At 51.3% G+C, this 23,043-nt stretch overlaps 1 protein-coding gene across 7 annotated transcripts; it reads right to left on the bottom strand.

Moving 5' to 3' along the window:
* Positions 1–1,020: 1,020 nt before the first annotated feature.
* CD300LG (CD300 molecule like family member g) lies at positions 1,021–15,097 on the bottom strand. 7 transcript variants are annotated; one of them, XM_058561129.1, is made up of 8 exons: positions 14,982–15,097; positions 13,751–14,086; positions 11,085–11,186; positions 9,802–10,147; positions 8,091–8,203; positions 6,374–6,426; positions 2,558–2,677; positions 1,021–2,052 (listed from the first exon to the last, which is right to left on the bottom strand). In XM_058561129.1, exons 1-8 carry the CDS (start codon positions 15,022–15,024, stop codon positions 1,939–1,941), a joined length of 1,227 nt encoding a protein of 408 aa, XP_058417112.1. In that variant the 5' UTR covers positions 15,025–15,097; the 3' UTR covers positions 1,021–1,938. The 7 variants fall into 7 exon arrangements, with proteins under 7 accessions (XP_058417112.1, XP_058417115.1, XP_058417114.1 ...); XM_058561132.1 differs by having other exon boundaries at positions 9,802–9,886; XM_058561131.1 differs by lacking the exon at positions 11,085–11,186.
* Positions 15,098–23,043: the final 7,946 nt, after the last annotated feature.

The following is a 23,043-nucleotide window of genomic DNA, read 5'->3' as shown; positions in this document are numbered from 1 at the left end:
AGGTGGGACTGGGACGACCTGGCTGACCACCTCCTGGTCCCCAGGAAGCCCTGGCTGCCGGGGTGACAGGAGGTTCCTTCCTTCCTGTGACATTTCTCAAAGTTCTCACCAGTCTCCAGCCGAGGGATTTCTCAAGGGGGATGTCTGCTTTGGGTGAAATTTGGGGGTCTGAGACCGCCTGAAACTTGCTGCTCTCTACTCCCCAAAACCTGGGCACAGAGCCCCCAGAGCTCAGATCCAGGGGCTTCCTCTTTACGCAGAGAAGGTAAGTGGCGCTCACCCCTACCCAGGCGTCTCGGGCTGGCACCTTCTGGTGAGTCTCCTTTGCTTCTTCAGAGGGGCTCCCCCTCGCCCAGCCCACCCCCCCCCCCAGACCCTCTAGGGTCTCTCTGCAGGGCATTCCTGAGCAGTTCTCGATTGAAAAGCCCTGGTGGGAGTGAAATGGGTTCTGTCATTTCAGAAAGCTGTTAGCAATGGGTCTCAGTAACTTCACAACGGTTCACACTCTAGGGCCTGGCACTTCCACATATGCAGATCCTTCTCAGAGAAATCTCCAAATGCAGATAAAGCCTCGTGCAAAGATTCACTGTGCTGTTATGTTTCTTGTTAATAGCAAAAATAGAAACAAATATCTAGTGAGATAGAATTGAAATAAATTGAAGCACATTGATATGATGAAATATTACACAGCTGATAAACATTTTATTTATAAAAGGTTTGTAAAAACATGGAGAAATACTTATGATATAATAATTAAGTGAAAAAAGCAGGATATAAAGTTGTACGTACAAAACATTTGTAAAAGAACACCAGCAAATGATGTGGAGAAAAAAGACTGGAAGGAAATACAACAAAATGCAGTAATGACTGTCTCTGGGTAATGGCGAGACTCTGGGTGACCTGTTTTCTTCTTTTCTTCCCCCAGCTTTCTAAGTTTTGTATACTGAGCAACCTCCCATTTCACTTTTTAAAGAAAGTAGAAAGAGAAAAAATAATAGTTCTGTAATTCTACCCCCCACACTCACCACCCCCCCCCCCCAGGTAGCCAGACTCAGGGTCACCTTCAGGTTCCCCTTAGGTTCCTACTCTGTTCTCTCTCCTTCGAGTCCTGTACTCACTCCTTCCAATGTGCCCCTCACCTGGGCCTGGACCTGGGCAGGCCCTGGAAAGCCCCGGGATGGGTCATGGTGTCGTGGGCACAGCAGCCCTTATAGAGGGCAGGTGGGAGACCCCACACACCAAATGTAGACTCAAAGCTGGAAGGACCTGAGAGTCCAACAGGCCCACTGGTTCTCTAACTCGAGTATTAGAATCACTGGGCTCTTGTTAGAAATGCAGAGTCCTGGGCCGAGCCCCAGAGACGGTTTTGGTAGGTCTTGGTGGAGCCCAGGAATCACATTTTTAACCAGCTTCTTGAAGGACTGGGAGGCAGGTGGTTCACAGCCACGCTTCAAGACATCTGAATCCAGTCTAACCCCCGCATGCTCCCTCCTCACCAGCTTATGCAGGAGAAAGTGGTGCTGAGTATGAGGCTGGAAGGAAGGGAGGAGGAGGTGGGGCGGGAGGGGGTGGGGAGGCCTGATGCTGGGCGCCCGGGCCCAGGGGATTTCCTGTAGCAGATACAAGTTCAGACCAGATCTCCTGAGGCATGCCTGGCCCTGGTGAGGGTCCAGTGGCTGCCCGCCCTGCCCAGGGATGTGAACATATTATGGAGGTCCCAGCCTCTGATGGAACTGTGAGGCCACCACTGCAGGCTCCGGGGCTGACAAAGGCTTCCAAGTCAGGCAGGGGCATGCAGGAGGAGAGCCTGGGGAGGGTGGAGGAGAGCCCTGGAGTCTGGCGGGTGAACTCTGAAGCTGTAGCAGAAAGCTTATCTGAGTTAGTGCAAATCCAGCCATTCAGATTCACAGCAGGCCTGGCCTGGAGGGTGGTCTGCCGCTAGACTGAGACGAACTTTGAGAAGCCAAGCTCCTCCTCAGACACGTGGCAGGGAAGCCCTGGGATGGTGTCCCCCTCTGGGTCGTGCAAAGAGGCTTCGTCTTCCTCTGAAGTCTGTAAAGACAACAGTGGGGGTTGAAAAGCAGAGCCCAGCTGAGGGGTCTCCAAGTAGCTGCTGGGTCCATCCCAGCCTTTTCCACAGTTCCGGGCCTCTGCCCATCTGAGGGGCACAGGAACTAAGTTCTCCTCCCCAGAACCCCCGGACTCTGATTCATGCCCACCACCCCCATCCACCCATCCCCTGAGAGAGCATCCTCATGGCCTCAGGCCAGGTTCTGGCTGCAGATGTTGGAAACTGGCCAGCCCAGAGATCTTTAAGCTGTGACTCCTGACAAGCTATTAAGAATTTTCTGGATCAGGGAAAAGAGGATGTAAGCTCAACAGCCCTGGCTTCTTGAGTGAAATGGCCTAAGCCCATGGTTATGATGGGGTAGGTGGGTGGACACGGGGGAGCAGAGTTTGGGGAGCGGATGCTGAGGAAAGAGCCCTCCCTCACTTCCCTGCATTGTCAGAGGAGCCAGGCTAGGTGGCTCTGGACCCCCCGGGCCCTCTGTCCCACCTGGCTTAGGCACCGGATCTCCGTGCAGGGACTGGAGGAGGGCTTGGGGCTGGCATGAGGCCCAGTGGGCCCTGCAAGGTTGATCACGGTGTACTCCGGGACCCCGCCGTTCTGGAGCGGCTGAAACAGAGACGGGTCAGAACAGGCCGTTCTTGGCAGCAGGGATGGTCTGTGAGTGGAACAGGAGGCGGGAAATGCAGGAGGGGTGGGCAAGGGGAAGAAGGCGGGCTTCGGAGTCAGAGCCCTTCGGTCAAGTTTCCTAGTCTCGCCCTTCGGTCAAGTTTCCTAGTCTCGTGGGACCTTGGACAAGCCACCTAACCTCCCTGAGGCTCAGCTTCATCCGCTGTAAATGGGGACAAGAATCCTTCCCTCAGGGTTACAGTGAATATTCACGACAATGTTTTATCACTCAACAACTGGGAACTCCCGGAATGATTCATTCGTTTTCAGTATTGTTATTTCTATCCTTTAAGCAGAAAGAACACGCAGGCTGCAGGTTCTTTGTAACAGGCCTGGAGACAGCAAAGCTGGACGCCTCAAAGACTCACCGAATCACAAACAACACAGAAAAAAGTCTTAGGAGATTATAGTCTGAGCAGTCGCTCTTTGATCACTGAGGAAACTGAGGCCCAGGGGAGAGAGGTGGTAGTCCAGAGTGAGTGGGGAAGCCCATCTCCAGCCCGGGGCCGGGCTGTCCCCATAGGTCCTCAGGTCAGAACGCCAGGCTCCTCCATGTCCCGCTCCATTGTCCTGGCAGCTGGGCAGAGCAGAGGCTGGAGCCGGCCCCCAGCCAAGTCTCCCAAGGGCACAGCTGCCCTGAGGTGCCCTGGCCAGCAAATCCTATGGCCCTATGGGCACTGAAGCCAAAGAAAGAAGCTCCCATTTTCTGGACACCTAGGAGTGTCTCATCTCACTTGTTCCTAATCACAATCTGTGAGAAGGGAAACCGAGGCTCAGAGAGGTGATGTAACTTGCCAAACGTCACACAGCTGGCAAGAAGCTGAGCTGGGACTTGTATTCACAACTATTTGACCTCAGACCGAAGCTCTTTTCCTACACTATGCTGCCATCCTGACAGGGCATGCCGCACACTTCTCTTTGTCTCCGTGTCTCTTGTCTACCAACTGGGCCCCTGCTTTTGTCAATACCCTCACCGCAGGGGATGGGGGCAGAGGTGGATGTCTGAGCCATCTCTGGTGACACCTTCAGTCTTACAAGATAAAACTCAGAGCAGAATTTCTCGGAGGAGAAGTGACTGGGGGGCTGAAGGGACAAGGGAATGAGGGCAGGGGGAAGGAGATTTCACAAATGCTGTCACTCATGGCCTTTGGCCCTCCCAGCCCTGCCTATGGTGAGGACATGGCGGAGCTGGGCTGGAGTAGAGGACCCCCTGACATCAGGTCCATTTCCCATGAATCCCATATTTACAGCTTTGTGGTTCAGTCAAAACCCAGCCACTGCTAACCACTGACCACCGGCAGCCATGGACGTATCCCCTACTCAAGGATGACCAAATTTGAGGAAAGAACCTCATGGGGCAGAGACCAAACCACACATGTAGGCAGTGGCCAGGACCACGACCCTGTGTCCAGTGTGGGTCTCCATCTCTCATTGGTTCTTCTGCCACACTGTGGACAATCAGAGGCATTTTCTGGGTTGACGGACACGCAAGATGAGAGCCTCTGCTTCTAGACACTGGAAAAATAGTAGCAAAGATGTCGCAGGGAAGCCTTGGGAAGCGTGTCGCGTCCTGATCTTAGCCCAGCTCTCCCACCTGGGCCCTTCCAGGAGTCAGGGGCCACGGCCATCCCACGTGCATGGCCCGAGGATGGGTTTCTCTCCCAAGTCTGGAGAGAGTCTTGGTCCCAGGAGCTGGCTCCATCCCTCAAGCCCCTGGCCTTCAACGTGGAGGGTGGAAGGAGCACAGGGCGCTGCAGCCAGCCCCGCGGACCGAGGTCAGTTTCCCTGGTTCTGCCTCTTTCAGGCTGGGTTGCTGTGGGAAAGTTACTTATCTTCTCTGAGCCTCGATTTCTTATTCTGTAAGGAGGAGGAAATAATAATACCTAACTTGTGCGGGGGTAGAAGGTTTAATGACATAGGCAAGCCCCTGGCACACAGTAGGTATTCAAGAAAAGGATACATGGAGAGCTTCTAGCATTGGCTCTCTGGGGAAGGAAAATGCTGGTCTGACCCCTAACACTTCCCTCTGAGTTTTCACATCCCCCTGGGGCTCTCTGGCAGAGCGAGTAGAGTATCCTCTTCCGTCTTTGACCTGAATGTGGGCAAAGAAAACCCCAAACCCTTTCAATTCCACCTCCAGACTCTGCTAAAAACTACAGAGAAGCCAAAAGGGAAATAAACAAAAAAAAAGCAAATTTTCTCAACTGGCCATATTCCCAGGGTCTTCCTCTGACCTTCTCCATCCTTCCCCCGACAAGGGGCCGCCCCCTGCCAGCCCCTCTGCCTGCTGGCCCTGCGTCCTTTCCTGTCCCTCCCCCAGAGCAGGGGCCTCAGGTGGGCAGCGGTCCAGGTGAGCTGGAGGGCAGCAGTGCAGGGAGAGGGGCTGGCACGGGCACTCTCGGCCTCCACACGGCGAGCGGAACAGAGGTTCTCCCTCCTTCCCCAGCCCCTCTTCTGGAGTGGGTGGGGGTGAGCCCCAGGAGGCAGAGCCAGGAGGCTGGGCTCTGGCAGTCGTAGTGGCGGTCTCCATGACTTTTCCCACCTTTGGCCTTGTTGAGCTTCCTGAGACAACAACAGCTGCTCTCTGAGCCAGGGCCCAGCGCCCCATTCCCCCTCCAGCCCCTCCCCTAGGGATCGGGCCTGAGTCTTTTGTCCTTGCTGGCGCCAGGAAAGAAGGTGATGGTAGCCCCCGCTTCCTGCTCTCATGTTTAAAGGAATCAAAGTGGAGGCATCTCAGTAAACAGCTGAGGGAGGAAGGGCCGGGGTGGAAGGCTGGGGGCGGCAGGTGGGCTTAATTCTGCAGCACTCTCTGGAGGAGTGCTGGCGTGGGAAGGGATGGTCTCTCCTTGCAGGGGTCAGGGAAGGGCCCTGCAGCGGGCAGCCTTAAGGCAGGTTCCTCTCTCCAGGAAGATGAGGACAGGGACTCCCATTCCTTCTACCCCCTGGTCCCCAGAGCACCACCCTTGGCCTGGGTCTCAGGGTAGCCAAGCCACCTTGGTCTCAGAGCCAAGGAAAGCTCAGAGAAAACATTAGGGTGTTCCAGAAAGAGGAGAGATGGGTCCTGCTCTCTATTTGGGCCACGACCTGCTATGTGGCCTTGGGAAGACTTTTACCCTCTCTGGGCTCAGTTTCCTCTTCTGCAAAAGCAGACTAGAGTCTGAAGTTGTCATACTCTGGTGTGCTGTCAGAATCCCTGGAGGCCATGTTTTAAATTCAGGTTCCTGGGCCCCCCAGAGGTTTCTGCTAGGATTGGCAGGGTGTATTTCTAACAGGCACCCTGCCAGGTGTTCTGAAGGAGGTTTTGCACCAAACTTAGAGAAAGGCTGACTAGATGACGTCAAAGGCCCCCTCTGGATCCAGCTCTGATGTTCTCTCACGGGCAGAGGGCACTGGGCCTGGGACGAGCCCTGCCTGGCACCTGGTGGGAAGTCAGGAAGAGGAGGGGCATTCTGCCGGCTCGCAGCCTGAAGGGCTGATCTTGGGGCTCACACAGATTCCCCGGAGGTGGGAAGTAAGCCCTGCCTCGAGGTAGGCTGTGGAGGACCAGGTAGGGAGACACAGAGGTGGGGCCCAGGCGTCCTGACGTCCAGCCCCACGGGGATCCAACCTTGGGCTTTGGTCCGCCTCCTTCCTTACCGAGTCTGAGAGGTGGACCTTCTCATTCCTCTGTGTCTCCGTGACCAGTTGAGCTGAAAGAGACCGGAAGGAGCACCTTGAAGCCAAGAGTAGCTAGGAGTAGCCTGCAGCTGCTCCCGCAGCGGTGGATGGGCCCCCTTGCACCTGGGAGTGGGTGCTTCGCAGAGGGAGCTGGCAGGCAGGTTGGGCAGAGAAACCCCTTCCAGCTCAACCCCTTGGCAATGACCCAGCATTCTGAGATCAGTACCTGGAAATCCCCTGTGTGGGCTGGAAACCGGCTAGGGAAGTAATTCTGTGTGCTAAGGTCGTTGCTTCTTAAACCTCAATGTGCATACAAGACCCTGGGAAATTATATTAAAACGCAGATTCTAATTCAGTGGGTGGGGGTGGGGGCGTAAGAGTCTGCATTTCTAATAGGCTATTAGGGGATGTCACTCCTGCTAGCTGGGGACCACAATTTGAGAGGCAAGGTGCCAAGAGGCTCTGAGGTGACGGAGATGCTCCCATCCTGTGTCCCCATCCCCCTGCCCCCGACTCCTCTGAGGGGCCTGGGGACATGGGCAAAGCTGACAGTTTTTCCTGGGGACCACACAGGGAGGAGTCGGGATGCAGGCCCAGGATTCCCCCACAGCCACCTGCACTGGGACAACATTGCCAATTTGCAAAGCGCTTTGACACACATTTCCCTGGTGCCACCGCTTCCCAGCCGTGCAAAAACAGAGCAAGCTGCTTAACTGCTCTGTGCCTCAGTTTCTTCCCCTGAAAAATGGGGGCATTTGTAATAAGTAGTTCCAAACTCCACAGGATGGAGGAGATTAAAGGAGATAAAAGCAACGTAAGCCACACAACAGTGCCTGGCCCATGGTGGCTGCTATTACCGTTATTTCAGTTAACCCTCTTAATCTGTGCCGTCCGGCACAGGCGCCACAAGCCACACGCGGCCACTGAGCACTGGAAATGTGACTACTCCAAGTTACACAGAGTTTCCAAGACTCGATGAGAAAAAAACGAATGTAGAATGTGTATCATTAATATTTTTATATTGATTCTATGTTGAAATGACAATGTTTTGGATATCTTGTGTTAAGTAAAGTATATTATTAGAATTAACTTCACTAGTGTCTTTTTACTTTTTTTCACGTGACTACTAGAGGGTTTTAAATCTCACGTGCAGCCTGTATTCTTTCTGTCGGGCGTATATCTGAGGAAGCTGAGGCTCAGGGAAGTTAGGTGATTTGTCCAAGGTCACACAGCTAAAAAGTGGCAGAGCTGGGATTTGAACCCAAGCCTTGAAAGGGGCTAAGCGCCTCTGGAGACCCAGTGGCAGATGTGGGGCCACAGTGTCTGTCCTGCGCAAGCTCCAGTGCTCAGTCCTGCACTCCTCCGTATAGTCAGTCCTCATGCAAGGAGCTGCACCTGCAGAGACTGGGCGTGGATTCGCTGGGATTGACAAGGAGAGAAGGGACTGACTGATGAGCTCCACCAGACGTGAGCAAGCCGAGAGCCCCCCATTCTCCCGCTCCTGCGTTTGAATTGTTTTTTACTAACATTGACTGCCCTGTGGTTCCCTCAGAAGGGAGGAACAGGGCTCCTGACGCCCACATCTCAGACAGACACACTGACCCTCAAGGCCTCTCTGGGGAGGTGGGGAGACCGCAGGTGGCAGTGAGGTCCCTGGTAGAAAGCCTCCCATGCCCTCCCGTCTACCTCTGCTCACCTTCCTTCCTCCACCGGAGCATGTAGTTGCCAAGGGCAGCCAGGCCTGCGGCCAGCAGAAGGCTCAGCAGCACCAGGACCGGGGCCAAGATGTGGACCATGGGGGTGGACACCCTGCGGGTGAGATGGAAGGAGGCCAGCGCTGTCACCAGACATCAGCGGGCATGCTGTGCCCCATGACATTCTCATTCTGCGTCCCAGCCACGTCCCTGACGTTCCCAAGGAGATCAGAGGGCACCGGGGCCCACAATATCTGCTCCGTCTCAATGGAAGGGACCTCAGCCCCCACTGCCAACTTGGGAGGCACTTTCAGCCGAGTCTGAACTCGCCAGCAGTTACTCGGATGTCAGTACTTGAGTGCAGCTACAGATAACCCTCAAGAGCCAATCCTTCAGGCTGGGGCTCCAGGTGGGTAAGAAAAAAATAATTTTTTTTTTTTTTTTTTGTGAGGAGATTAGCCCTGTGCTAACATCCGCCAATCCTCCTCTTTATTTGCTGAGGAAGACTGACCCTGGGCTAACATCTGTGCCCATCTTCCTCCACTTTATATGGGACACCGCCACAGCATGGCTTGACAAGCAGTGCGTTGGTGTGTGCCCGGGATCCGAACCGGCGAACCCCGGGCCGCCGCAGCGGAGTGCGTGCACTTAACCGCCTGCACCACTGGGCCGGCCCCAAAATAATTTTTTTTATTTCATATTTTCATGTAGCGACTGAAATAAAGAGTCTGGGTAAAGGTTAATAAAGGAGTCTATTTGATAATCAGCGTGAAGAGTTGGAACCCTGGGAAACAGTTTGACAGCGCGCTCTGCTGGAACAGCTTCGGGGTGTGAGTTAAGTGTAGCTCACGTCTCTTCCACAGGCAGAGCACGTGCAGGAAGAGGAAAAGAAAAATCTTTACAACTAGAGTTCATATGTGCCAAGAAAAAGGGACAGAGAACGTGTGGGCTTTTCTCTAGATTATACATTGAAGTTAGCATAAACAAGAATTCCTCGGTTATACATCAAACAAGTTCAGAGATGCTGATGTTATCTATGTGTAGAGGGAGGCAAGGACCAGGGTCGTTCATGAGTTCCTCAATCTCTAAGAAATGCAGCCGGGGCATGTGAGAGCAAGTTCCCCTTTATCTCTTCCTGTCGTGGATCTGTCCAGCTAGCGTCGTCAGACATGAGGTGTGGGGATGCAAGGTCATTTGACACAAGCTGAGGATGGCCGGCACGGCTGCCTCACAGGCCAGCGTGGATTTTATTGTACTGACTTAAAGCCTATGCAGTTTGCTTGCTAGATTCGCCTGTTAGACCAGGGAGAGGCGTCCCACATCTGCTTGGCATGGGGTCCAGTGCAAAGTGGACAGGCAAAAGCTACTGAATTGGGGTGGCTGTCCCTGAAGCTGAAGCAGGGAGAGAGGTGGGGACTGGGGCCATGGTGGACCCTTCACCTTGGTGGACCCTTCACCTTGGTGGACCCTTCACCTTGGTGGGCCTGCATGTCCAGGCAGCAGGGCTGCTGGCCCCTGAGTGTAGGTTGTTCACCGCTCAAGGGCCCTGCTGAGCGGGGAACGGGGACTGAATCTGCCCTCTGTGCCGCAATCTGTGGCCACGACAAGAAGCTGTGTTTGCCTGGAGGAAGGAGTGTTAGGTTCTTATTTGCTCAAAGGCACCTCATGGTTTGATGATGGCCTGAAAGGTGCCCTTGGTCACCTGGGGCTCACCTGGACTTAGAACTGCTGCTGCTGGGGACAAGACTGGCATCCTCTGCCGAGGTGGAGTCCAGCTCTGTGGCTGGGTGGGAGGTCCCTGCATGAGGAGAGGTGGCTTCGTGAGGAGAGGTCACTGCGTGAGGAGAGGTCGCTGCGTGAGGAGAGGTCGCTGTGTGAGGAGAGGTCTCTGCGTACAGAGAAGTCGCTGCGTGAGGAGAGGTCGCTGCGTACGGAGAGGTTCCTGCATATAGCGAGGTTCCTGCGTGCTGGGACGGGGAGGGCCCTGTGAACGGAGAAGCCTCGGGCCCTGTCTTCCCCTGCTTGGCTGTGGTGACTGTCGGGTGAAGACCAGGAGAAGCTACAAGTCCAAAAGCAATGCCTTAGCACCTTCTCTGACCTTTGAATCCCAGCAGCCCCAGACCTCTGACCCTTGACCCCTGAACCCTAGCCTCCCTGGGACCAACGTCTCAGAACATCTGCAGCTAAAGGACACCCCAGGAAGCAAACAGAGGCCTAGATGAAGCTATTCTGAGCAAGTAGACCATACCTCTGCCTCGCCCCAGGCCTCTGCATGGCTTCCAGCCTTTTCGTGCCGGCAGCCTGTTCTCTCCCTGGGGAGGGGCAATCACAGCCCCTCCCTCCTCCAAGACCCATTCCAGAGACCACTCAGCAGATGCCTTCCTGCCCTCCCCCTTCAGTCCTGGCCAATTGTCACCTCTGCCCTCACCAGAAAGTCCTCATGTCACCATCACATGCCCACCCCACCACCTATGCCTCGGTGAGGCCTTGACCTCCTTCAGCAGCCACAAGGCGTGCAGGGCGGTGTGCCAGGGACTGTCTAGAGGGCCCGGGGAGCCTGCAATTCCTCAGCTGAGAGTCCAGCTCCCGGCTGTGAGCGCCAGAAAGCGCGGTGTCTGGCACCAGGCAGGCATTCACTGGAGGTTTTTTTAAAAAGGAGTTGGGGGGCTGGCCCCGTGGCTTAGTGCTTAAGTGCGCACGCTCCACTACTGGCCGCCCGGGTTCGGATCCCAGGCGCGCACTGACGCACCGCTTCTCCGGCCATGCTGAGGCCGCGTCCCACATACAGCAACTAGAAGGATCTGCAACTATGACATACAACTGTCTACTGGGGCTTTGGGGAAAAAAAAGGAGGAGGATTGGCAATAGATGTTAGCTCAGAGCTGGTCTTCCTCAGCGAAAAGAGGAGGATTAGCATGGATGTTAGCTCAGGGCTGATCTTCCTCACAAAAAAAAAAAAAAGGAGTGGGGGAGGGACAGGAAAACAGTTCACTCACTCAATTCTGGGGGCTGAGTTTGCCAAGCTTTTGCCTTGGGCTGAAGGCTCGTTGTAGCAAGAGGCTGGAAGGAGGGCCTGGGGGAGGCAGGACAGCAGGGCCCTGGAGGGAAGGGAGAGGCTGGTCTCAGGGAGGCCAGGATCACTGCTCTGAGCAGATTTCCTGCCCTAGGAGCAGCCAGCAGCTTGCCCACCCCCACCCCCACCTCCCCTCAGAGCATCGCCATCTTCTCTCCTCAGCCACTCTGGAGCCGCGGATGGCAGATTCCAGCTGACTGCTGGCCGTCCCCTCCTGCAGTCCCCTTGGCTTCCCCCTCAGCTCAGCCCTGCTTTTCTTGTCCCCCAACTGCCCACCAGCCTGTGCTTTCCACGCCACCTTCACGCCAGCGCCAGTTCCGTCTCTAAAATACATACTGGATCTCATCGCTCCCTGCTTCAGAACAGCCAGTGGCTCCCCGTTGCCTATAAGCTGAAGTTCCAACTTTTTAGCCTGCCCTTTGAGGACTTTAAACTCAGACATCAACCCACCCAGTCAGCTTCACCTCTTCCCCACCTGGTGCGCAGCCCTACAGAGTCGCCTCTGTTCCCACGCAGCGAGCCTCTGGCCCGCCTCCACCACTTTGACATGCTGTTCCTCTGTGTGTGATGCTTTTCCTTTCCATCTCTGCCTAACACACTTCTTTGTGTGCTTCAGTGCCGGCTCAAAAGTCAACTCCTCCATAACGCCTTCCATGGAAGGAGCAAATCCCTGCCCTCTGCGTCCCCATGGCTCCCTCTGCACCGCTGGGGGAGCTGACGCCCAATCAGGCTGAACAAGCTGTTTCCCGGGTCTCCCGCTAGGCTGGGACCCCTCAAGGGCAAAACGCTTGTTCTCTGTGCCCAGCACAGTGTGGCCAAACCCCCGGAAGTCGCCGAGCTCCCGACTCCCCCACGTCCATCTGTTGCCTCCTTCTGATTCGTGCCATCCAGACTCTCTCCCTCTCTCTGCCACTCTCTATTCTAATGCCAGGTCAGTTTTTCTGAGTAAATGATCAATCTTCTGCAGATAAAGAGAACTTACTTTTTCCTTTCCAATACTTATACTTCTTTATCTTGTCAGATGTCATTGCCTAGGGCCTCCAGGCAGTGATGAACAAAAGAAATGAGAGTGGGTCCTCTTCTCTTGTTCTGACTTCCCTAGAAATTCTTCGTTTCCCCAGACTCAGTGGTGTGCTGGAGATGGCTCGCACTGGCTGGGGAGGGCTGAGTGTTAGTTTCTCAGGGATTTTGTGAGCCGGTTATTAAACTGTTGATGGCTGGAAACTGGCCACGGCAGAGGCATTTACACTACAGAAACTGGCAAACACTACAAATCAGAGCTTCCCCTGCTAGTTGTTAAACATTCCCCAGCACACCACTGCCGTTAGCCTTCTTTATTTTCAAAATCCCAAGTGTCATTAGAGAGAGGCCAACAAGTTCTGATACAGGAGGAAAACATAATTATGCATATATTATACACAAATAAATAATTATAAATGAAGGTAAGAATAAAAACAGGAGAGCTTCAGATACAGGTAAAATTGATCACGCTAGGTAAAAACGAGGTCTGAATACTGGTAAGAATAGGAAGAGATCAGAGACTCTTGTAAATAATGGAGAACAAGTTCAGTGTGGTTTTGATGCTGCTGTTATTATTTGGTGAGGTTACCTTTATTTCCTTGAATTAATTGAAAACCCATGGATGATGGGGACCTGGCAGTGGGCATGGGCCTGGGGATGGGATGGGTCCCAGCTACAGGGCCAGGAGAGGGAAAGACCAAACACCAAAGCCAGAAACGACCTGCATTTGAATCCTCACCACTTCCTGCCGTAAGACTTTAGAGAAATTGTTTCCTCTCTGGGAGCCTCAGTCCCCATCTGTGAGATGGGAACCTATCTCACCCTCACTAACTGACAGCCTGGGGCTGCCCATCCCCCTGGGCCTCTCTGGCTTCTCTCTCCTCAGCTCAGCAGGTCCACGTGGGACTCGGGCACCCAGAGAGGTGCTCCATCCCCAGCCCGACCCCGTGGCTCCAGCCCCAGCCCCCTAGAGTCCCTGAGCTCCACAAGGCCCTCTGAGGCTGGTTCCCAGGCACTCCTTGCACCTGTCCTCATACTTGAAGCTCTGGGGAAGAGGAGGCCAGAAGGGAGAGCCAAGGCCACAAGCAGGGTGAGGCCAGTGTGGCCACGGCAGGTGACGCTGTGGAGTGGGTCCGGGATGCAGCCATGGCGGGCTCAGCCTGAGGAATCCTTAGGAATATCTCTGACTCCAGGGAGGAATCTTTTTTGTTCTGTGGGATGTCCGTCTTGTCCCCAGCCCATGGCAGTCTCTCCCACATCTGGGCAGAGAGGAGAGGCACTGAGCGTGGAGTCTGACAGGTCTGAGTTCCATCCCGCTCTGTCCCCGACTAGTGCTGTGACCTTGGGCAGCAGGAGTGAAAGAGTAGCTGAGGCTCGGGCCACACCATGTGCGCCCCAACCGCAGCTGAGCGTCATCTCACTGAGTCCTCGAGACCCCCGATGAGGCTGGTGCGAGCATTACGCCCCTTCGTGACAGGGAAACTGAGTCCACCACTGATCACCTACCCACCTCTCCCTCTCCCTCTGCAGCTCCTGGCCCCCAGCCGGGGAAGGAGAGACACGTGTTACCTGGAAAGACGAGCAGAGAGACCAGGGAAGTCCAATCAAAGCCCAGTCTTTCGGCCCCACACCAGTACTTCCCCGTGTCCTGCAGGGTGAGGTTCCTCATGGTCACGGTGAGCTTGAGCTCCTGGGGGCTGTCTCGGATGGACACCCTGCCCTCCGTCCTCTCCTGGCCATCTTCTTCTGCATAGATAGTGCCAGAGCAGTGGGAGATCAGGATCCTTTTCTCCCTGCACCAGTATTTCTTGCGTTCCCTCAGCTTCTCCCCGTAGGTGCACTGCAGGGACACCGTGTCGCCTTCAAATCCACGGACCTCCTTCGGGCCCTTCAGGGCTCCATAACCTGAAACCATAGCAGGGATGAAGGTCAGAATTCCCTGGATTCAAGTACCAGGGTCAAGACCACACAGCCCTTCTGCGGGCAGCCCTGTAAAAGCTGGTACTCCCCTCCCCTACTGGGGGACCTTGGGACCGGGCCACAGCTGTTTGCCTAACCCTGGCGTATTGAAGGGAGGTGGTAGAGAAGCTCTAGATTCAGACAGCCCGGAGTTCAAATCCCAGCACTGCCACTCAGTAGCTGTGTGACCCTGGAGAAGTTGCTTGATATCTCTGGTCCTCTGAGTTTTCTCATCTATAGATGACAATAATGTCCTATTTCATTGAATTAAGATGCTATCATATGTAAGAGCCACAATAACTTTATATGCCACTAACAAAAAACATTGTCAATTGAAAACTGACATCAGTTATAAGATGCATCCTGATATTTTATGTTAAAAGGTAAAAAAAAGAAAAGCAGGCCTGTGAACTGATGAAATGGGATAATTCTTTATCTCTTGGGGTTGTTGTGAGCAATATAGCAGAGATTCAAGAAATATTTGCTGAGTTTAAGATGGCAACCATATAGGGGTGTCTTGTCTGCCTCCAGGCTTGGCCAGAGTAGGGAAACGAAGATGAGAGAGGTAAAGCTTCTCTCACAGCCACCTAGCCGTGAAGGGGCTGGTACCCACAGGTCTGGGAGAAGAGCTGGCTCTGGGTTCCAGAAACAGCAAGGGCAGCCCCGCTTGAGGGCTGGGGCGGGCGAAGCCTGCAAGGATCCCGCAGCGGGGCTGGGTCACAGGCACATGCGCTTCGGAGAAAGAAAAGGTTGGTTCAGGAGGTCGTCTCTCTGCAGACCCAAAGGGCGAGCTTGGACGTGAGCCCCACATCCCTCCACCACGCGCCCAGCCCCATCTCACCTGGCAGCACGAGGCAGCCCCACAGCAGGACGAGGGGCCGCATGGTGGGCACTGGACACGCGCAGCACACGCCGGGAACTGGGAGCTTTAACTTCTTGCAGATGCGCCAGATCAGGACAAGGAAGGGAGGGGAGGGGCCGTGAGGGTCACTCCTCCGCGCGCCCAGCCCGGGGAGGCGCCTCTGCCGTTCCCTTAACTGACCCTCGGTGCTCACCTCCCCCTCCCGGCCTGAAAACCCACTGGAGCGCTCCTCCCACAGCCGTCCCCCTTCCCGGCGGTCTTAACCAGGCCCCCGGCCATGCGCCCCCGGGGGGGGGGGTGGTTCTGTGCGTAGAATTCAGGGAGTCCATAAATTTGGATGGGGAAAAATTACATATTGACTTTCACTACCCATTAAAAATTACATATTGACTTTAACATTTGTGTTTTCCTTCTGTTATGAGTGTTAGTTGTGTCTGTCACCGATACAAATCACTGACACCAACACATCAAGTTGTCGCAGATAGCTCGAAATATCGAGTAGCACTGAGGAGATACTAGTTAGTTAGATACTAGTAATTAGTTACTAGACTTGCCACTATTTAAATCGCTAATAAAACACATTTATCACTATATTACACAATTATAAATATTTTGATAAGCACTTCAATATTACTGGTTTTCTCTCATGTGTATGTATTTTATTTTACATACGTAAAAGACCATTACCCTGAGAGGGGACCCATAAGTTTCCCCCAAGTGGAGAATAGCCCAAAGTGGTCAATGGTCCAAAGGTTAGGGGCCCTGCCGCAGGGCCCACTGCGCCCTCCTCCCCCATCACCTCCGGCAGGGCGCAGTACCTCCCTTGGCCACAGGGCGGCGGTGCAGGCGGGGTGATGAAAGCTGTAGGGCTGGGCTGAGCGGGTTACCGGAGCCACCGGCAGGCGGCGCTGCAAGGCTGGTCTCCCTAGGCGCGCTGAGCTATCTTGGCCTTGAAAAGAATGAATTCGTGGTTTCCCACATCAGAATCGAATCCTCCTGGAAAGGAACAAAACAAACATGCACACTAGAGGGAGCCCTGACACATCGTTTTCCAAAATAGCTCTGTCGGGTTTTGTTTTCCTAATTGCCAAGTTCATACAGGTTGTAAGCAAAATTTTACACAATACAGAAATGTAAAAAAAAAAAAGATAAAAAAGAGTGGGGACGTTTCCTGTAATTCGCCTCCTCCCTTAGAAAACCATTTTGGCATATATGCTTCCATATCTACGGGTGGAATTTTACCCACTTGGAGGGTTAATAGTTGAAGCATGAACTCAGTGGTTCTGGGAGGGGAGATTGTGCATGAGGGTGTGATTCTGGTGATGTGGAGAGAGGTGTTTTACTTTCACAGTGATGGGGGCACTGCTGGCATTGAAGGCGCAGGGACAGAGATTCGCGTTGGTGAAAACCATGTTACCATGATCTCAGCCCAGGACCTGACCCGGTTCACACGTTCGGGTTACAAAAGGTAATCAAAAACACAGGTTAAAATAATATTTATTCTAGCGTTTGATAGTATATTTCTGCTCTTTCATTTTTTTTGTTCTTATGAGAATAATTTCTGATCTTCTTACTTTTCTTAAATCCTGACTCATTTCTTATAAAGCAGGGCAAGTGTCTGACGCTTCGTTATGTTTTCTAGTGTCACGGGGCCTGAGCACTGACATTTCAAAATATGTGCTAATTTGGTTACAAATTGTTTTCCTTTTAGTCTTCCTCGCTATTACAACTCAGGCATTATATTGTGATTTTTAAAAGTTAAGTGTGTGGGAAGGCAGATTACTTATGATCCTCATTTCAGGAGAATAAAGGAAGTGTTCCCCAAAATTTTATTTTTAGGAAGAGGGTGTTGGGTCTCTTATGCATCCTTCCTGCCCTCTTCATGCCTATGTGAGGTCCCTCCCTCCACCCTCCCAGCCCCACACCCAGCCAGGAGCTAGGCCTGAGGACGCTGTTAGAGACAGGTCTTCCAGGCCCAGAAGTGGTGCAAGAGTTGGGGAGAAGGGCCAGAGTGAGGCGCTGGCATGGGCCTTGCAGCTGGTGCTACTGCAAGGGGTATATGGGGGCAACGGATAGACCCCCACTGGAGGGGTCGGGGATCTGAGAGGAGAGGACACCTGTGTCCTGCTTGCTACCCAGAGTACTGGGAGGTGCCCTGCCATCATAGGACAGCAGTGGGGCAAAAGGCTCCTGGACCTGTGAGCTCGTGGCCGCCTCCTCACATCCTCCTGACATCCGTGTGCCGGAGAGTGGCTTGGCTGCGCCTGCAGGTGCTGTGGCTGGGACGAGGGGCTGGGCAGCAGACACGGGGAGGAAGAAACAGCCACCCTGGAGCCTGCAGGAAGTTGGAGAGCCCGGCGGATGCCAGCACGGGCAGACAGTGACGCAGGCTGCCCCTGCTTCTGTAGGCCTGATGGTAAAGACTTCCAGGACCCAGAACCACCTTAGGGAGAAGGGAGGGCCGGGGAGAGCCTTGAAGAGATTGTTTATTCTGACTCACCTGAGAAAACCCGATTGAAACGTAAGTCCCAGCTGCAGGGTGGGGTTTAGAAAGGCCTGTTAGCAGGACAGACAAAATCTGGCAAAAAAGGGCCCAGCTCGACAGGCGCCACTTTGTTACCCCGGTTCAGTTTCCCTTGGGTTTGGACTTGCTTGGACTAAGTCACTTCCGCTGATCCGGGATGGTCATTTGCTTCCCTTAGATCAGGGTTTCTCAACATCAGCACTATTGTCATTTTGGGCCAGATAATTCTTTGCTGTGGGGGGCTGTCCCCCCACAATGTCCCCGCATTACAGAATGGTTAGCAGCACATTTGGCCTCTACCCATTAGATGCCTCTACCCACTCTCTGCCCCCTACCCCCAGTTGTGACAATTAAAAATGTCTGCAGACATTGTCAAATGTCCCCCTGGGAGGCAAAATTACTCTGGGTTGAGAACCACTGCCTTAGATGATGAATGACTCTATGAAAACAATAAAAGTGCAAGTGGAGTAAGTTGTGTTCATACAGGTGCAGTAAGAAGGTCTTGGATACAGGAGAGTGAGCTTCCTAGCACAACCCCAGAATTAGGCAGACTTTATGCAGCCATAGGCAGCGCCAGAAAACTGCAGGCCTCCCCCCCACAGTGGGGCTGGGGCCGTCCATGTCATATTCCAGGTGAGGAGCAGCAGAGCAGAACACACACCCTCTGCAGGCGAGCCAGCTCCCAAGGGAAAGGGAAGAAAAGAGGGCTGGATGACGCATACCTGTATTCTCCTTCCAATTCATCCATCACATACACGAAGGTGTGGAGCGAGACCAAGGGTGTTACACCAGTGGGGCTCTCTCCTCATGGAAGGACGCATCAGGAGTGGGGAAGATGTGTCCCCAACAAAGATGGGTGAGCCACAAGCTGGAAAGAGCCTGGATCCCCGAGTCACCCCTTGGCAGAAAGCTGCCCCGACAGCTACCAAGCCTGCAGCAGCCTCAGGTGAACAAGCAGACTTTTGCGTGTTTATCGCTGAGACTCTGTGGTTAGTTTGTTGCTGCGGCATAGCCTAACCCGCCACAAAGTTTCTGTTTTCTCATACACGTTCCATCCTCTGTTCTACCGACAGCTCCCCCATCCCCAGCAAGTTGCAAACTCAATTTTTCAACTTCCTCCACTGGAACAAATTTGAAAACTCCTTTCGAGATTTTTATGTTGACTGCTTTAAGGATTTTTTACTTTTAGGAATGACAGTGAAATGATGGGGGAGGGCAGCCGTGGAAGATGACGTAATTAGGACCATCCTCCCTCAGAGGCTGGATGAAATAGCATATATTTTAAAATCTTCTCAAAAACATTGAAAGCTGAATGCAATGTGGTAACTTGGATCAGATCCCAGAACAGAGAAAAGATATTAGTGGAAAAACTAGTGAAATACTAATAAAGTCTGGAGTTTATTTAATAGTAATGTACCCATGTTAATTTCTCAGTCATGACAAATGTGCCAAGGTCATGTAAGATGCTAACGCAGGGGGAAACAGATAGAGGGAAGGATATTCAGGAACTTTCTGCACTACCTCTGCAACTCTTCTGTAAATCTAAAATTATTTCAAATATAAAGTTTATTTAAAAAAAAAAAAAAAAAGCAGTGAAGAGCTAACAAGAGCATGCGGGATTACCAGGCCGAGGTCTGCAGGTAGAAACCCAGAAAGTGAGCATGCGAGGGGCCTTTGTCCTGGGGAGCACTTACTGATTCAGAAGCAGCAGCTCAGGGCATGAGCCTGGAGTGGGGGCCTCCAGGGGGTAGATGTAGTATACGTTTCTTAATCCCTTTAGGCTAGGACCCCAAAGGGCCGCACTTTGGGAGAGGGGTGAATTGCAAATAAACCAGGCCACCGTGGACTTTCACTCAGCTTCCTGTCATTTAGGTGTCCCCGGAAACTTCAAGCTTTGAACTTGAATTAAAAATGGTCCTGGTCTGGTAGCACCCTCCCTACACCTACCCCCCAGGTACCTTAAAGATACCAGTGGAAAATCCTTTCTGGAGGAAAAGAGTATCAGCCTAAAATTATTTTAAAGACGTTTTTCAGGGGCTGGCCCGGTGGCGCAGCGGTTAAGTGCACGTGCTCTGCCTTGGAGGCCCCAGTGTTCGCAGGTTTGGACCCCAGGCGAGCACTGACGCACCGCTTGTCAAGCCACGCTGTGGAGAAGTCCCATGTCAAGTAGAGGAAGATGGGCATGGATGTTAGCCCAGGGCCCATCTTCCTCAAAAAAACCCCAAAAACCTGTTTTTTCAAATACAACTCAATATACCATCAAAGATACCAGCTGTGTGAGGAGACAAGACTCCGTAAACGAGAATGAGCAGAAAGCTGACAGCAGAAACAGCCATGGAGACTCTAGGTATCAAAAAAAGCAGGACCAGCCTGCACACAACTGTTCTGACTATGTTCAAGGAGGTAAAAGTCAAGCCTGAAATCTTTGGCAGGGAATTGGAAAGTATGAAAAATGACATAGCAGATTTGAAAAAGAATGACATAAAATTCTATAACTGAAAAAATAACGATAATTAAAATTAAGAATCCAGTGGATGAGTTTCAGGTTAGACACAGCTGAAATGACAACAGTGACCTGGAAGACGCATCAGGAGAAACTGTCCAGAAGGAAACAGAGACACCAAAGGACGGAAAATGGGGAAGAGAGGGTAAGAGAAGTGGAGATTAAAGTGAGAATGTCGAGCATATGTTTTATTGGAGACCCAGAGTGAGAGAAGACAGAGGATGTGACACAGCCAGCAGCAAAATAAATAATTGCTGAGAATGTTCAGAATGTGAAGAAACACAGCATGTCTTCTTTAACATGTGTGTGTGTGTGTGTTTATAATATTTGGGGTACTAAAGCCTGTGGCCAGGGGCGTGGACCCCTCTTGCCCGGTCCAAGGGAGGTATAGTAGGGACACTTGATGGATGATGAAGGTAGCACAGTAGAGTACTGGGGGAAGGATGGTCTTTTCAGTAAGTAGCATTGGGTCATGTAAGTACCCACAGGGAAAAACTATAAGACTTGATCCCTGCCTCCATCACACACAAAAACCAGTTCTAGGTGGATTATAGAACTAAATGTATGGGGCAAAATGATAAAGCTTTTCGAAGATAGTATAGCATATCTCACGGGCTCGGGGTAGGGAAAGAGATCTTAAACAAGACCCGAAAAGCACAGACCACAGAGGAAAAGACTGATAGGTTAGACTGTGTTAAAATTAAAAATTTCCTCAAAAGACACCATGAAGACCAAAAGGCACACCCACAGAGTGGGAGAAAATATCAGCAGCACACATCACAGATGATAAGGATAAATCGTAAAAAAAAGATAACGTTGAGTGAAAGAAGCCAGGCATACAAAAGACATATTGTGTGATTCCATTTAGAGGAAGTTTAAAAACAGACCATAGGAAGCGGTATTGTATTGTAATATAATACTTAGACGGTAAAACCAGAAAGCAGAAGTGATTACTATAAAAGTCAGGGTAGTGGTTATCTCTGTGGGAAGATGCTGTGACCTGGGAGGCGCACACGGGGGCTTCTCAGGCTGGCAGAGTTTATTTTTTCATCGAGTGATGGCTACACAGGTGTTCACTTTTGACTAATTTGCGACGTGGTCTTGTTTATGCACTTTCCTGTGTGCACATTCTATTTCACACACACAAAAATTTTTTTTTGAGGTGGAGTAACAAAAACAAGAAACAACAGGAAAAGTTAGAAATCTCCAAAAAAAAGTAGTTACAGTACTTTCCCTCATTTGCACTGAGATGTAAATGAACTGAGCCCACCTTCCCTCAGACTCTCCTGACTCACCGTTCTGAAGCGTGTCTGGGAGGCAGCCCATTTCTTCTCTTGCAATTATTCCCTGTTCCCTTTCCCTTTGGTGTCTGGGCTGAATGCCAAACCAAACGATGCAGACCTGTAGGCTGAAGCAGATTCTGTTACCTCTTTGAGGATCATTGACATTCTTTTCCAGAGCATGCTTCCTATTTTCTCCTCTCCCTGTGAAGATGGACCCCCCAGATCATTCATTCCTCTGGCCTGGATCTCCTCTTCCTGTTTCATCTGCAGCTGCCCTGACCGGTGCATTGTGACTAAGTCCCACCTGGGTGAGACGGACCCTGCCTGAGCTTCTAGCCATCTCTGCCACCTCTGCTCTGAGTCACCTTCTTTGTGCTGGGGGCAGCCCAGTCCCCAGCCCTCCAGCTCTAAACTCTCACTCACTCAGATATTTCTCTCTGCTTGCTTTTCCTTCTGACCTGCTTGCCCAACTCTCCCCTGAGCTAAAGGACATGTCCATATAAACATTTTAGTAAATACGGCTGAATCGTCTTCCAGAAAGTTTGCACCAGATACACTCTTTCCAACTTTGTAAACGTGTTTATTTCCCTATATCCTTGACAGCACTAGATGTCAACAAACTTAAACATTTTTGTCTCAATAGGTGAAAAGGGACATCACTTTTTACTTTGGTTTAGAATTCTTTGATTGTGAGTGAGGTTGTGCATCTTTCCGTGTGTTTATTGGCTGTATGTATTTCTTTTGCAGCAGCTGTCTATTTTCTTTGACCATTTTTCTTTTTTTAAATATTTTCTTAGTGATTTGTGTTTACTCTTTTAAATTGAGGAATTTAACTGTTGATTATAGTGCATATGATATTATATCATGTTACAAATAATATTTTTGTCTACAAAAGTGTTTACATTTTAGTCACATATCTGTCTTTTTCTTTATAGATTTGCATTTGGATTTTGCTTAGAAAGGCCTTCTCTCCCCCCAAGATTATAAAAATAAATCCACTGGGAAAGTATTTTGGTGTGAGGAGTGAGGTAGGGATCCAGCTTTCTTTTTGTCTTTTTAAAGAGTAGCTAGTTGTCCCCACACTATTTTTTTTCAGTAATTCCTCTCCCCCACTTATTTATAATGTCATCTTTCTAAAAAGTTAAATTACCATATACATGAGGACTATTTCTGTACTTTCTCTTCTGTTCTATTCGTCTAGATGTTGATGGTTTCTTCGATACTAAACTTTAAAAAATTGTTTTCATATCAGAAATGTTTCATAGCTCATAGGGCCAGCACCGCCCTCCACCCACCCCACCTGTCCCACAACTCTTTTTTTTTCAGAATTTTCCTGCTATTCACCAATGCTTATTTTTCCTGATGAATTTTAGTAGCATTTAATAAGTTGCCTCTGAAAATCCTGTTTATAGTTTAATTGGGATTACATGGGGTTTGGAGATTATCTTAACGTGAATTGACATATTTACAGTATCGAACTGTCCTTGCCTCTGTCTATTTGAGTTATAGTTTGTTATATATATCCTTTACTAGCCTTGTAAAGGTTTTTTCCCCATATGTCAATAGGTCCTTCACTTTTCCTATTAAGTTTATAACTTGGTATTTAATCTTTGGTTGCTATTTTAGTTTGGAATTTTTCTCTTTCGTTATAATTATTTATTTTTGGTCATAGGAAAGTCATTGAATTTTTAATATCAGTTGTGTTCTCTGCCATCTTATTTAATTTTCTCA

Source organism: Diceros bicornis, chromosome 18 (genome assembly GCF_020826845.1).
Source record: "Diceros bicornis minor isolate mBicDic1 chromosome 18, mDicBic1.mat.cur, whole genome shotgun sequence".
Taxonomy (NCBI): Eukaryota; Metazoa; Chordata; class Mammalia; order Perissodactyla; family Rhinocerotidae; genus Diceros; species Diceros bicornis.
The sequence above is the reverse complement of the archived record's forward strand: the minus strand, read 5'-3'. Positions and strand labels throughout refer to the sequence as shown.

Bases quoted from the DNA above. Each gene is read 5' to 3' on its own strand.
- CD300LG (XM_058561129.1), bottom strand. From the start codon at position 15,024: ATGCGGCCCCTCGTCCTGCTGTGGGGCTGCCTCGTGCTGCCAG. The intron at 8,204-9,801 runs GTGAGCCCCAGG...TCTCACCCGCAG, and splicing joins AGCAGCAGTTCTAAGTCCAG to GGTGTCCACCCCCATGGTCC. The intron at 6,427-8,090 runs GTGAGCAGAGGT...GGTCTCTTTCAG, and splicing joins GCTCCGGTGGAGGAAGGAAG to CTCAACTGGTCACGGAGACA.